This window comes from Heliangelus exortis, chromosome 10 (genome assembly GCF_036169615.1).
Source record: "Heliangelus exortis chromosome 10, bHelExo1.hap1, whole genome shotgun sequence".
NCBI lineage: Eukaryota > Metazoa > Chordata > Aves > Apodiformes > Trochilidae > Heliangelus > Heliangelus exortis.
Genome location: NC_092431.1, coordinates 16,807,986 through 16,823,349, shown reverse-complemented (window position 1 = coordinate 16,823,349; position 15,364 = coordinate 16,807,986). Strand labels below are relative to the sequence as shown.

Genomic DNA, 15,364 nt, shown 5'->3' with positions numbered 1-15,364 from the left:
ACAAGCTTTGAAAGAAACTTGAACTAGTCCTACAAGGTTCACATCAGCAAAACATTGAAAACTTTCACTGCCAACAAGCTCTCATTACTCTTTTGGAAGCAGTGATTGGAAACAAGGTCTAGAGGGCAGCAATGACCTGAGTGTCAAAAGGTTAAGTGTACTAAAAACCCTGCAAAATAAAAAAGTCTGACTCTACAGGTCAGTAAAGGAGTTGCACATACAAAATATCACTGAATATAAACCAGGTGGAAAGGCATTGGGTTGACCAAATCTCAATAACCTGATCTTTGCATGAAAATCACCAAGGAAAAATAACAAATACTTTTGCAACCTAAGTGGTGAAGTCAAAAACCACCACTGTAGGTTTACTGCATGTCATTTGCTCCATAATAAATCTTTGAACAAACTTTAAATTATGCTGTGTAATCACCCCAGGAGTAAATCCTGAAAACCAGCTGAACTTCACCTACTTTGTACTCAATATGAACCAATCTTTACTCTGTGAAATGAACTGTAGGATCAACATTGAACACACAACCTGGAACCATCAGTGTGGTAATTAGTAGCTTAAATTCTAGTACTTCTGCCCAAATCTGCAGTAAAATAGTAGGAATGGGAACAGTTCCCTGAAATCAGAGGGATCAACCTTTCTAGAAGGTGCCAGCCATTCTTTCTCATACAAATCCCCATTTCTCAGGAGCTCTCTCAAGCAGCAGAACAAGTAGTTAACCAGATGAAGTACCTAAAGGAATCTTTTATACCCTCAGGTCACACAAAGCACTGTTATTCCAAAGGTGTGTGCTCTCCCTTTAAAGGGTGATACTCCTGTCTGCAAGAACCTGATGAGGCTCATGCAAGGGAAGCAACAACACATTTTTATTTTCTCCTCATATTCGATTTGCAACACCCCAGTTTCATTGCTCAGAGTTTCCTTTGGACTGGTGCAAACCTAAACCCTTTTAAGAGGATTTTAGAAGGTAGAATGCAACAAGACAGAAAATAGCAGACTCTTTCTTGAGTGCTGTTGCAGCAGTTGCAAACTGTACTAAAGCAGGGCCCACATTCTCTCCCCTGCTGGGCCTTGAGGTATTTTTCCTGAGTTCCAGAACAGCCATTACAGTTCTACCACCTTTCAGGCACTCCCCTGGGGAGTAAATGCCCCCAGGGGAATAAATTTAATGTATTTCTAATCACCAAAGCTGTCTGAAGACTAATCCAGATAGAGTTACTTTTCAAAGCATTTCCTTGTGGTTTAGTAGTAATGACAGCTTTGACTTTTCAACCTTCTTTCCCACACCAAACCAGTTTTAAGTGATTTTCCAGCTGTTACTCTATTAAATGCCATGTACACATCCTGTCACTGTGCCAGTCCCATCAGCACACAACCACCCTTCAGTCACTACATACTTTCATTACAAGCATAGTCTGCATATTTATTGCCACAGCTTTTTTACTGGTTTTTTTGCTATCTACCTGGAACAGACAGCCGACGATGTAGCTAAAAGAATCATTTAATTTAACAGAGACTGAAAGTGCTACTAGTGGAAACATCTAGTAACTGACTCCCTTTGTATCTCTGGGCATATAAGCATAAGAATTAACATCTGTTGTCACATCATTCCTTTTTCCTCTTTGTTTCTCATCATTATTGTATTAACCCACTTAGCCATGCCACAAAGACTCGGATATTGTTCAAGCCACAGCAAAATCAGATGTCTCTAAGAAACACAGGTACAGTTCACAGCACCTTCTTCTCTGTGCTGAGGGAAATGTAAGTGAAAATAGACAAAAAAGGCTTCTCCAAACTTTATTAAATTAATAGCCCCATTTGATTTTAATTGGATCAGTTGCACACTATATCAAAAAGAGCTTGAATATAATTGGCTTGTGAAATGTAGCTTGTTTTTTCCAACCTCTCAGCTGGCCAATGTTCAACATTTTTCTTTCAGCATAACCAGTGGAAGCACAAATGCCACTTTCAGCCTGTCACAGCTTTGTTTCCCCATTACTCTACTGACTCTCAAAAGAGAAGATCTTCTTGTAAAGTTGCCAAGAATCCAAAGTGCCAGCCATGGGGAATGGGTTGGTGCAACAGGTCTTCCAGTTTCCTGAAATGCAGTGTAGCAATGGCTGAGTGAAATTATTTGCTTACCAAAACTAAATAATACCCTGCAAGCCATGAATACTGTGTGCACCTTCCCAATATCTCATCTTCATTTGTAACCATAAGAAAACAGAAACACGATGAACCAGAGGTGTGGTTGACACAATGGTGACAATGTTCTGTGTCCCTCAGGCTACATAACCTTTTGTGTGGGAGCAAAGTGACAACACCAAATGAGTGGTTCCAAGTGTTCATTGACTTCTTGGATGATTGAAAATAAACAAGTCACATTTCATGGTGATACTTTCAGTGCACTGTCCAAAACTGCTAAGTGTTGCCCTACAGATGGGATAAGGAAAACACTGGAAATCATATTCAAGGTGATCATCAAATCATCAAAACAACAGGTTAATTTCAGCTAATTAAAACATCTCAGCTAACCAAAGTGTGAGAGAGTACTTAATCCGTACCAGAATGCTTATTTCTCAGGCACATATTTATCTGTGGCTGGATTGGTTTGTAGCAAATGGTGGACGTGAAACTATGATTTATAAAAATTTTACACTGCTATAAGAACAGAGACAGACTGAATACAGATAGAATGTAATAACTGATTTTCAAGAGATCAAGAAATACAGCTTTTGATTTGCAATAATCAGAAGAGGAAGCCCTAGCAAGTAAGAAGCTATTGCTTTCCAGTGGCTATCCTTGTAACTGTTAATAAGGATTTCTTTTTATTGAGTCTGACAAATTTGGAAAAAAAATTTTAATGGTGTTTTAGACTTGTCTTGAAGCCCATTGGGAAATACAAATTAAATTGTCACATGCTGTATCACAACATTATTCTGACATGCTGTATGTACTCAGGATGGCATCAAACCAGTCAGTGTCACAGGTTAACACTGGGCTGGCAATTAACTGAATACAGATGCTCTCTGTTCAGCTCCCTCCCCTCTCTGATAGCGAAAGGAGAGAGAATAAGGGAGAGAGACTTCTGGATTGGAAACAAAACTCCACAGCTTTAAAGAAACAATGGTAAAAAGTGCTGAGGTCCCACTCCCCCCCGGTAACTCTCACTTCGCCACCGAGGCTGCAGGGCAGCCCTGGGAAAGCCCAGGTTGGAATCCTGGGGTCAGCAGCAGTTGGGAGCTGGAGGCAGAAACACAGGAATTCAGGCTGGGATGGATCAGGAGCAGAGGCAGAGGAAGGGATGGAATCCTCCCAGGATGCTGAAGCAAACGGGGACAGGGGAAGAAGGGTGAAGGTGAAAAGCTGAAGAAAGGAGGAAGGAAGAAGGTTTGGCCCTTGTGATCCCCCAAATTTATACCAAGTATGATGGGTATGGGATGGAATACTCTGATCAATTTTGGTCATTTAGCTTGTCCACTTCTCCCCTTAAAGGAGGGTCACATGTATGGCATCCTTACTCCTTTTTTTTTTTCCAGAGCACAAGATGTTCCTCAGAACTGAGCAGTGGCCTTGGTTCTGCAGACCATTCTCGATAAACATCGAGTGTTACCAGTCCTAAAAGCAGACACTGACTGAGAAACTTGCTCTTAATTTCAGTGAGTACAGCTACTTACAGGGGATTTCACTGAAAGCAAAATTACAAGACAGAAAATCAGCTCTATCCTGGTCCAAAGCAGGACAGCTAGGAAGTTTACAGAGATTACTGTGAAGGCAGATCTTTACACAGAAGATATTTATCTGAATTGCGAGCTTATTTTACAAAATATTCCTGCCTGCCTTTAGTTAAGAGGAATGTGTACAAAAATTTTGATGAATTCTCAGTGAACTTAATTTATATGGGTGATTGGAGAAAAATAGTTGCAGCTATATTTGGGGAAAATACCAATACAAGAAACAGAAAAAAAATTTCTAATAACAGTCACTAAGGAACAGGCAAAAAACTTGAAACATACACAAGACTTGACATAAAAAATCCGTGTTCCACTGAAGCCTTTGAAACAATAGCACTCTGTGCAAAACAAAGAAGTGTTTCTGTATGCATGAGAACAAAAGGGACTTAACCAGCAACCAACAAATTTGCAGGCTCTCACCCCTGATCTAAATCAGCTGAACTGTCCTTATTTAACAAAGGTTGACATTATTTTCTCTTTTGATTCAGTAGTCATCCATGGTTCCAAACCCATCAATATTCTACCCTGCCTGGCTGATGGATCTCCTTGCTAGTGTCAGGGAAACAAACATTAAAGTTTGTGTGGGTGCCATCAATCACAGAGAAGGAGAAACTGCCCTACCTGGTTTCTGCTCCATGATGTTTGTAGCTGATAAGATTCTCATTCAAATCTTGTTTGATGAAGCTGGTGACTGGGTAGCTGCTGTTGTACAAAATCTGGCAATGCACTAGAACCTGAGGAGCCATGAATAGGAGTAAATGATCAGGTGTATCCTCATCTTCCACAATCAGCTCAAAAGGGGTGAGCAGCCTGGTATCTCCTTCCTCAACAATCAGGTCACCAGTAGTTAGAATTGGCTTCTTGTTGTCCACATCTGTGATGGAGACCCTGAAGGTATCAAAGACTGGGTTATACCCATATGTCACTTCACATTCAAACCTGTCCATCTTCATCTCATCCTCTGCAATGTGAATGTAGTAACCTTGTTGTCAGCAACTTGGAGTTGAAGAAATGAAACAACAGGTACTCTAGGGCTGTCTGAATTCTTTAAATGGCCCCAGGTTGGGGACCGAGTGACACTGAAATGCAAGTTTTCATTGGGAGGGTTAACATCACTTGTGCTGAGCAGATCAGTTGTGAGTGTCACCTTTCCATGTTCTTTCAGAGTTACACCCTTGTTGATCACCTCTGGGAAGACCATGTCAGTGCTAGCAATGGTAGCATAACCTGTCTATCAAGGCATTAATACCATCAGTAACATCAAATTTAATCAGATCCTGCACTCCACGCAGGCCAATATGAACATAGTGGATATAACTATCTTGTAATCTTCTAAACCATCTTGTTTAGAACATGTGCCTTCTGTAATGTTGAACAGCACTCCCTCTTCTCTGTTCAGATGCTGCAAGGAACCCTGCACAGGCACCAAATGGATGACATAAACAAGGCTCTTGTCCTCTTGTCTGTGGCTTTCAAGTCTTGACTAGAGATGACTTTTGCCTTGCCAATATCTACCTCCAGACCATTGCTGATTGCCACCCTAGGGGTCTCATCATCTACCAGGATCACCCTAATTGGCATCTTCTACTCCACTGTGTGGTGTCCATCAGCTGAATTTGGAAGCTGTACTCTTTAGCCTCTGAGTCATGTTCATACACAGTGCTGGAAACCTCCTGGATCTCCTCCAGGGTGAAGCTGTCAACAAGGCTGTGGACAGCTGCTGCACAATCTGGCCATGCTTAGGAGGGACAGTGACAACAAAACACAATTCATCTGGAGACTTCTCTGCATCAGCTCCATAGAGAATGGGGCTGTCAATCACCAGGCTCACCCCCTCCAGCACCATGAATCTGTGCACAAGCAGCTCTGGCTTTTCATTGTTGATGGGGATGGGCAAGAACGGGGGTGAGGTAAGAAGTTAACACCATCAGAGCACTGGAAAGTAAATCTGTCCTCTACAGGCTGCACTCCTTTGTGAATCCTCTGCACATAGTTGACATGGCCCAGACAAATATCTTTGATGGAAAAAGCACTAATAGCAGTACCAGCTCTAGACTTCTTGGACCCTGGGGCTGGGGAGACATTCTCCAAATATCCTGAAGTGGACTGAATGGTGACAATACACAAGATGTCATCCCTGAGAGTATCTATGTCCTCCACATGCAGCTGACCCAGAGTTAAAGTACTCCTCCCACCCTCAAGGACCCTGAGGGGCTCTGCTGCAGCTGTCACCTGAGGTGAAATGCTACCCACAGGCAATACTTACAGCCACATCCTTTGTACTGTGCTGCCTCTCACCACGTGTTCACTGGAGGGGTCAGAAATGGTGAGATTGAAGGAATCCTACCTCTTTTTCAAGCCAGCCTCTCCACTGGTGTGAGCATAGGCTACTACTCCACTGATGAGATCATGCTGGGTAAACTTTTCTGGTTGTACTTCTTCCACAAGGATGTCCCCAGCCTTGGGTGGATCCTGCACAATCAAGATCAGCACCAATTTATTTTTATCCTCATAAGCAATGTAGTGGTTTCAATAGCACCTTTTTCCATCAATGGCTGCTTCCACCCACCTGTGACCACCAGGTTTTCATCATCCACAGGCTGCACAGCAATCTGGACTGTGATTGGCACATGATGGACTCCATCACTCACTTCTAGCTGATAAGAGTCACTGGCAAACTTATCACCGCTCATAGGAAATGTGCCCACTAGCAATATCAGCTATCAGGAAGGATTCCCCTGGCACCACCAGACCTCCTTCCAGATGAGGTAGATGGCCACGCTTCAGAGCTTGAGTTACAGTGAGGGCGATCTGGTCTGCAGGTGTGTGGCACCCACCCAGTGACTCCTGGTGAGAAGGAAGCTGTTTCCCTCAAGCCCAGTGAAACCTGCACTGGTGATCCGCGGTGGCTGCTTGTGCACTGGCTGCAGAAAGAGTAAAGCTACCGTGTAAAGGATTGCCAGCCGAGCCCTCTACAAGGAATGCAAACTGAACCACTCGTGGTGCGATCCCCAGCTCCTGATCCGGGGGCAATATGCCACCTTGTGGTGGTTGATCTGGGCTTGGGTGAAACTTGTATCAGGTGTCTCAGGACTATCGGGCAGCACAATCTCTCTTCAGTGACCACAGAGATTCTCATCTGTGTCAGATGGGGGTGTCAGTAAGGTGTACTTGAGGTCCCTGACACCTACATCCAGTCAGCCAGCATGTCCAGGGTTAGGGTTAGCGCAAACTGTTCCACCTCCATCACAAGCAGCGCCAGGAAGCTGGGCTGGGTGGGGTGTTGTCGGCTCCTTCGCGGATCTGCACCAACACCTGGAAGTACTCCCGCAGCACAGACACCCGCCCCGGGTTGCAGTCCCGGCAACGGGAGGCGGTGGCTGCCGTGTGCTGGTAGCGGATCCCCGTGCAGCACGGCGGAGCAGCCCCTCAGGGTCCAGGAGCCGCCCGTAGGCTCGGGGGCACAGGGTGAGGCGGACGGGCTCTCCCTAGGGATGTTCAGGTGGTGCTGAGCTCCTGCAACTTCCCCACGGCCAGGGGCAGGTTGCGGCTGGGCAGACGCAGCTGCTAGAAGAGTATCTCCAGCGTCAGGGGAAAGACAAGAATCCGGTGGGGAGAATCGTAGCGGAGCTGGAGGCGCAGACAGTCTCGGCCGGGGCTGCGGACCCCCAGATTGGATGGAGGTGACCTGCCCGGGGACGAAATCGCAGAGGAAGCGCGGGGGACGGAGGCCGCCGGCGGATTGCGGTCCCGTCCCGCTCCCCAGCACCGCCGCGCCGCACCTGTCCCCCGGCCGGACCTCCAGCACCGGGTCCAGCACCGGGTCCAGCCGGACGGAGAGGGCGAGGGGGACGGGCAACCCCTGCCTGGACACGAGGGTATCAGAAGCATCGGGCTCCACGGGGGGCTCGGCTCCACTCAGGAACCGGAGCAACAGCAGCGCCGCAGCCCGAACCCCCCGCGACCCCTGGCCATGGCCCGGCTGTTGCGGGGCGCTTGGAGTTCTGTGCCACCCCCAGCCCCCTGTGGCTACTGAAGGGCTTGGGGAGGGGCGTGGGGGATGCAGGGCCCACCCCCAGCGCTGCAACGGGGCCCCCAGAGAGGGCTCAGGGGGTGCCCCTGCCCCAGGCGCGGCGAGAAGCCCGAGGTATCCGCGCCCAGGGCCGTGCTGCCCGGCTGCAGCGGAGCCGAGGGGGCAGCAAGGCCACCCCTGTCCCGGTACCCTGTCCCGCTACCTCGGGCGGTGCCAAGGAGAGAGGATGCAGCGAGATGAAGGAAAATAAGGAGAGGTAGATTAGGCAAGAGAGCGGGAGGAACGAGGACGAGTTGAGGAGATGTAAGCAGGGGCAAAGGGGAGCAGGTACCCAAGGCAGCCGGCAGCAGTTCGGCCGAACCTGCCGGGGAGGGGACGGGGTTCGTCTCACTGCCGAGATCCAGGAACCCCCAGGGGTTACTGCAAGTGCCTGCCCGCCAGCACCCATCGGGCTGAAAACCCGAAATACAGGTTTCCTGTGACTGGGGTAGAGAGTTCAGTGGGGAGAGGAGCAGATGCGGGATTTCAGAGCCAACAGGACCATCCATCCCTTCCGTGCTCCACAAGGGGCTGTGGATATTGCAGCTTTCCGTAGGGACGGCAGCTTTCTCCCCGCACCCCGCAAGATCGGCATAGAGCTCATGCTGCGAGCAGACAGCAAAATAAATCAGCAAAACCTCTCTGACTTGAGGAGGTTTGTTTGCTGCCAACCAGTTTCTCACAGCTAGAAAAACAAAAGCAGCCCAGGCAGTTTCCACTTTGCTTGGGACCACTCCTGCTCAGCTTTACTCAGTCCTTGCCTGGGCTCGTGGGTGAGGACACGAGATCAAAACGCTACTGGATTTTAAAAAACAAAGTTTCTATTGGAATTACGACTGTACCTTTTAATGGTTTGGACGTTTAGTTTATTTCCCTAAAGGGACAAGTTGCTTCATTCTTTATTTACCTTTTCTGGGTGGTTTTTTTGTTTGTTTGCTTGCTTTTTTGTTTTAAGTTCTTCAGGCAAATAAGAGCAACTTACTGCTGCTGCATGCACTTCACCGTGCCTGAATATTAATTTTTTATCCACTATTAACTACCATAAAATAGGATTGGGATTTTCATTCTTAAGTGCCTTGTTTGTACTCTGGTATCTTTATTAAAATCAACACAATGGAAAATAAAGTATGTAGCAAGATGAAGTAAGTTTCTCCAGTTTAGTACAAGGATTTTTACAATAATTTGCTGTTAGCTTTTTAAGCACAAGGACTTTCTTCGACTGTTCTCCTCTGGAGACAGGAGTTCTGTGGAGCTGGTCTCTGGAATGAGGACTGAGCCCCTGCTGTGGTTGGCAGTAAGGAACTTTTACTGGGACTTAACCTTTCAGGAACCCAGATACGTCCTGCTTAACTTCCTCAACCCAACAGAGTATTTCTGGGCAAATATAACAGGATTGAATCAGGAACAAAAACATTCTTGAATAATCACCTACAGGTAGAAGGGGTTTTTCTGCTCTTAGATTCAAAGCCATTTTGCCAAGTTCTGTTCTTTGTAGAACCTTGCAACCAATAACCCACTGAAACCAGTATGTACATCTATATATATATACACAAGCGTCTGAAGTTCACAAAATCTGCATTTTTCCCATCCTTAATCAAATCCAGGCATTTTTTTCTACAGGAACAATGCCAGTACACAAGGTGTGTGTAATACTCAATCACTGCATGCTGTTCCCATCAAGTCTGGAAGGTGGGACAGATTTTCCCATTAAAATAAATGGAATGAGAAATGTGTTCAACTACAGTTTTTATCTCAAGAATGTGTTGGGCAGGAGAAGTTGAAGAACAGCTTTCCCATGCATTCATGCTCCACCTGCTTCTATCTCAGTTTGGTGTGAGACAGTATAATTTATCACAACTACAAATGTACACCACTAGAAGAATCCAGGAAAAAGGAGAATATATTTTGAAAGCAATGTAAACCTGATTAAAATATTGACAAAAACTAAATGCAAACCACATGCAAGTATTCTGACTGCCTTGATCATACCTCTTATTCTTAATTTTGGGCACTGTACAAGAAGCATTTTCTCATCTTTCAGTTTCACTGGCTCTTAGAATATTTCATCTTTCCTACGTCATGGAAGTCCAGGTCTACAAGTATGTAGACAGAGGTGCTCAGATTACATGTTTAAATTGGTGGAAATCCTTTCATCTGTATTTGTAGAAAAGGAGTATTTGTTTTTTCCAGCTCTGAGGACCTGACAAAAAGTCCTGCAATCACCTTTCATCTGACTCTGATGGATCAATATTAACTATTAATAATTAATATCCTCTAAACATTTATCAAGGTAAAAGGATTTTTTAAAAAAATCACATACAAAAAAGTTATGAGTATTGATAGAGAATTGTAAATTAGCCTTCTCCTTCTCACCACGTTGTTTCAATTTATGCTAAATGAGGAAGTTATTTAGATTCATGAGAATAAAGAGACTGAATATAGGTGCTTGTTATATTACCAAGCTACTCAAAACAGCACAGAGGGAAGAATGAAAGCCACAAAACCACTTCTCAGTGTTTATACATCAAATAAATAAGAGTAGACCAGGGCTTCTCTGGAGGTGGTTTTTTTTTGTTGGTTTGTTTTTTGACAAGCAGTTTCTTTTTCAAAGGAAAATACTGATTTGACAAAAAAGGCAGCTTTTTGACACAGACACCTACTTCAGGGGTATGAAGCACATGCTTAACATGTGGAAAGGACTCATGAAGCCAGTGGAAGCAGCTGATTTCAGGTAGAACTCAGGAGACAGGTTGCATTCTGGGCTTCAGGCAGCACAGCTACACAGGAGGATGGTGCCAAACAGAAAATCTGTGGCACATGCATCCCAGGCAGCTCAGGGCAAAAGGCAAAATAGGCACTTGAACACTGGTATCCCACAGCCCAAATTAATACCTAAGCTAGGCCAAATTGGGTGAATCCACCCTCCACAGTAAGATTAGAGAAATGCAAGGCTAGAGAAGTAGTAATAAAAAGGAGAGAGATAAAAGAGAGATAAAGAGCTCTCCCATCAAAGGATGAAACCAGTGTTTTGGGTAGGGGCAATAAGGTAATGAACTGTACTGCTCAGCAACTTGCCAGGCCCAGAACACACCCCAGGGGCTGGCAGACAGTTTGAACACACACGAGCAACCAGGAGCTGAAGCAGAACTGGCTGTGCTAAGGAACAGCAGCTGACATGTAAAGAAGGTGGATACAACTGGGTAACACTCTCAGGAGATATAAAGTACGATCACTGCACTGAATTGTAAACAAAATTACAAAAAACTGAGATGATAGTCTACTGTTTCTCTCCCTCAAACAGCCTCACACCCCCTCAGGCACTCAGACCCAACCAGTTGGTATTTGTACAATCCTAGCTGGCCAATTTCCCACTCACAGAATAGTAAAATTTAGAAAAAAAAATTATTGTTTACAGCTTGATCCCTTGAAAGCTGATGCTTTAAAACTCTTTTTAAAAGTAGCCACACAGAACAGTAGTTTTAATTTAAAAAGTAATTTACAAACTTACTATGACTGCAAAATGTAAATACTGCCTTAACCCTGATAATGGCTTTATTTGTAAGAATCATCATAGAATCATAGAATTGGCTGGGTTGGAAGGGACCTCAGAGCTCATCAAGTCCAACCCTTGATCCATTCCTGCTGCAGTTCCCAGCCCATGGCACTGAGTGCCACATCCAGGCTCTTTTGAAATATCTCCAGGGATGGAGAATCCACCCCTTCCCTGGGCAGCCCATTCCAATGTCTGATCACCCTCTCAGTAAAGAAATTCTTTCTAATGTCCAACCTAAACCTCCCCTGGCACAACTTGAGACCTCTTGTGCCCTCTTGTCTTGCTGAGAGTTGCCTGGGAAAAGAGCCCAACCCCCCCCTGGCTCCAACCTCCTTTCAGGGAGTTGTAAGAGATAACAGCTTAATCAGTAAGAGATAAAAGCTACACTGATTTATTTGGTGATATAAAGTTAGAATACAGCTGCACTAGCTTAAAGCAAATCTGAACACTGCATGGCATTTTAGAGTCAACTCTGTGCCCTAGGGCACACAAGGAACCTGATGGCACCAACACAGGAGACTTTTACTGTCCGTCCACAAACAACACATCTTCAGCTGTTGTACAGAAGCAGTGAGCTTTCCCCAGGGTCAGAAATTGGACCCCTCGGGGTGTCCTCTGAGGGTTAGGTGCCTAGGAAGTTTCTGGTTTGCTGCACATGGCAAAAGAACACTCTGCACTCTGCTATTATCATGGCAGGTTTTACTTAGGAGCACAACATGGTAGGAGCTCTGGCAAAAATGAAGTTGGCTTTTTTATCAGAACAACACTCTCCTAAAAATGGAAATGTTATGGAGCATTTTCTTATTTTCTTTCTTGATGAAAGAGTATTACCAGCTGTGCCTCCGAGTGTTTCTCAGTAGAGTCATAAACATTTTGACTAGTCAGGTAGTTTAAAAAGAAAATCACACACCTCCAACCAGAACAAATAAAACCTGCTTGTAACAGGATCAGAAGCTAAGCAAAAAAATAACATTTTTAAGACTTAATTTGAGAGATATTGATTTGGGTTATCAGGAAGAAAAACCTTCCCAAAGTTTGAACCGCAACAAACAAACAAAACCCCACAAAAAGTTGAGAAAAACCTCATTAAATTCATGCAAACCCACAGAAAGCTGCCTACCTCTCCTGCTGAGGACCAACACTCCTTCCCACCAACCTGCAAGTGCTCTTTGAAAACCTCCACTGTATGAAGTCAGCTTTGTCTACCAAACTGAGGACAGGTCCTGCAAACCACCACTTTAGGGTCTAATTCTCCAGTCAGTGTTAGGAGTTGATATTGTTCAGCTGAGGAGATTGGCAACAGCATTAATTTACACCTGGGGAAGGTGCTGCCTGGTCCCACCCCTCAGCAGCTGAAAGCAATGGAGTCATCACATACATGAAATTGCCCCAGTTTGCAAGATGAAAAAAAAGACAAAAAGATGTGGTTGCTAAAGATGAAAAAAAAAGAGCTTTGAATTTAAACTATTTTTTGTTTAAAGCTTATAGTTTTTGAGAGAAGAAGCTTTACAGCAAAACCTTCTGTAATTTGTAGCTGCTCTGAGAGCAGAAAGGGAGATTGTACATCACAGAATAACCCCATTATCACAAAGTGACAGTACTAAGTCTCCCATTACAAACATTGAAGTCCTTTATTTTAAAAAAATCCCACACCAACACTCTGAAGTAACTCCCTCACCAAAACTTCTTTCCCTGACCCAGTAGTGTCATGAACAGCAATTCATTTCAGGCTGCAGTGTGCATACAGCCCTCACCATGACTTCTTCCTGCAAGCCAGTGATTATTCTCTATTTACAGCACTGAGATTCACAACAGGTGGGTGAGTTTATTAAATCAGATGCTTTGACAAGCCAAGGTGCAAGCTTTTTGGCTTGGTTCCTCTGGCAAATATTTAAATCTTTGATATGAACAACCACTCAGAGGTTATGTGGCCAAAAGTTCTCATCTGAAGATGCCACAGATGTACTCCAGGTGTACTTACACATTTCTAATTCTAACCACTTAACCTTAAGAGCATGAGAAAGTTTACAATAAACAAAAGTATTCCATAGCATGGCATTTCCTCAAAGCCTTTACCTTCTCTGTTTTCTAAACTCTCTCTAAATTTAATGCCTTCTTTATTATCATAAATACTAGAAATCTGTATTGCCAGGATCTGTGCTTGCCATTACCAAACCTGTAAAAATATAGGATCATCTTCCTACTTCTGTTCCTGTCTTGCTTATCCACCCAGTATTTGCATTGCCTTTCTAATCACTTTTGAAAACTCACACTGAGTTATGCTCTGGTCTGCTGCCTTCCAGCACATGGGCCTGAATTCCTTCACCTCAAATGCATGTTTCATGTTCTTTCTTTGCTCTGTAATAATAGGAATTGTAGTACTTATATGCCTGAAATTAGTTCTACACATCTTTATAGTGAATACTATGCACCCTTATATTGATGCTATGATTTTCTACAGCTTAAGAGAAAATATTATTTAAGTAGTGTAGGGTTGCTAGGTACGACTTCTAATTTCTCATGGATATTTTTTTTTTGAGAAGGCACAAAAAAAAATGCAAGCAGTAGTGCTTACCTGAAAGCACACACTTTGCACATTTTCTTCATGGATATACAAAATAGCAGGGGCATCAAAAAAGCTGGAATTCCTACCTGAACTATTTTAGAAAACCAAGTCCATCGTGATGTTCAGGGCAACTCCCCCCAATAAACTAACCACCTAAGCCAAATAAAATGCATTTCCAGGCATTCACTTTCTCTTTTCAACTGGAAAATCCACCCTGACATGAGATGCAGTTTATGCCATTTAGGTAGTAGCAGGAAGCTTTCAGCTGGCTATTTCCATTCCTTTGTCAGTTTTTGTCTATCTGCTATGGAGAAGTGTAACACTTTAAAGTGAGTGCACCAAACATTAAGTGAAGCAGTGATAAGCAGGCAGAGAGGACACTGCCTGGATGTCAGTATGTGACAGAGAGAAGCCAGGGTCCTGGGGATTAACCTTAGTTGCTTATTAACAGTTAGGAAATACCCTGCATGCTGTGCGTTTTTTTTTTTTTTTTTTTATAATTAACAATGGTTTTGACCAACAGTACAGAATATTTCTAAATATTACTTATATTTAAAACAATGTGGAGGGTTGTTTTTGTATTGCCTCAGTGTCAAGTTCAGCAAATATTTCTCAACATAATCAGTTTTATCTATTTAGTGGAAAACCCCATTTACTACTTTAAAGAGAACTCTGTTTACCCTCTAGCACTATACCTAGCATTTCTTTAAGAACATTTAGAATCTAAAGGATGCATGACAGTTTTCTGTGATACTCTAATACCTTAAGATTTTTTTTAATTTCCAGGGAAAAACCAGGGATTTCTACCCTACCTATGTTTCTGACCAGTAGCCTCCTCATCTTTGTGTAACAATGAAGAGGTGTCTGTCACCAAAACCAGAAGTTATTGTCAGCTGGCTTTAAAAAGGTGTCTTTAGAGATACTTGTTCTGTATGGTAAACCTACTGTTTGTCAAAAAAAATCATTTTATAATCTTCTTTAAAAAAACCAAAAATAACCCCAAAACAGGTGAACAACACAGTCCCAGTGTCCTGGCCAAACAAACCTTTTAACATCAGTGAAATCCTGGTCCTCTAGAAGAAAACTGGAGCTTTGCAGTCAAGTTCCACAAGAACTTGATTTACTAGTATCAGACTTACAGATTTCATCCTTTCCCTTGATCACCAATTCTGCCTGAAGTTCTGAAAAATACCTTTTCAAGTTTCAGGTACCTGCATGCTTATCAAACAGGTATGTGCAAGCCAGCCAGGAATCCCCTCGAGTGCAGCAAGCCTTGAGAGGTGGAAACACTGCAAAGCTTCACAAAAAGGCATTTTGCTGTGCTGGAGACAGGATGTGAACACAGCCCCTTCTTTTGGGCATTCCCTGGAATACTTGTCTAGAAATAAGATTTTATTTTTAATCAAATAAAAAGCCTAGAAATAATTAA

At 43.7% G+C, this 15,364-nt stretch overlaps 1 protein-coding gene across 1 annotated transcript; it reads right to left on the bottom strand.

The window, feature by feature from the left end:
* Positions 1 to 4,033: 4,033 nt before the first annotated feature.
* Positions 4,034 to 8,225, bottom strand: FREM3 (FRAS1 related extracellular matrix 3). The gene is given in 15 exon segments (XM_071753925.1): positions 4,034 to 4,723; positions 4,726 to 4,970; positions 4,972 to 5,081; positions 5,084 to 5,205; positions 5,208 to 5,357; positions 5,360 to 5,449; positions 5,452 to 5,649; positions 5,652 to 6,263; positions 6,266 to 6,429; positions 6,431 to 6,602; positions 6,605 to 6,678; positions 6,680 to 6,774; positions 6,777 to 6,931; positions 7,054 to 7,825; positions 8,109 to 8,225. Coding segments are annotated over 15 exon segments (3,543 nt in total). The 3' UTR covers positions 4,034 to 4,256.
* Positions 8,226 to 15,364: the final 7,139 nt, after the last annotated feature.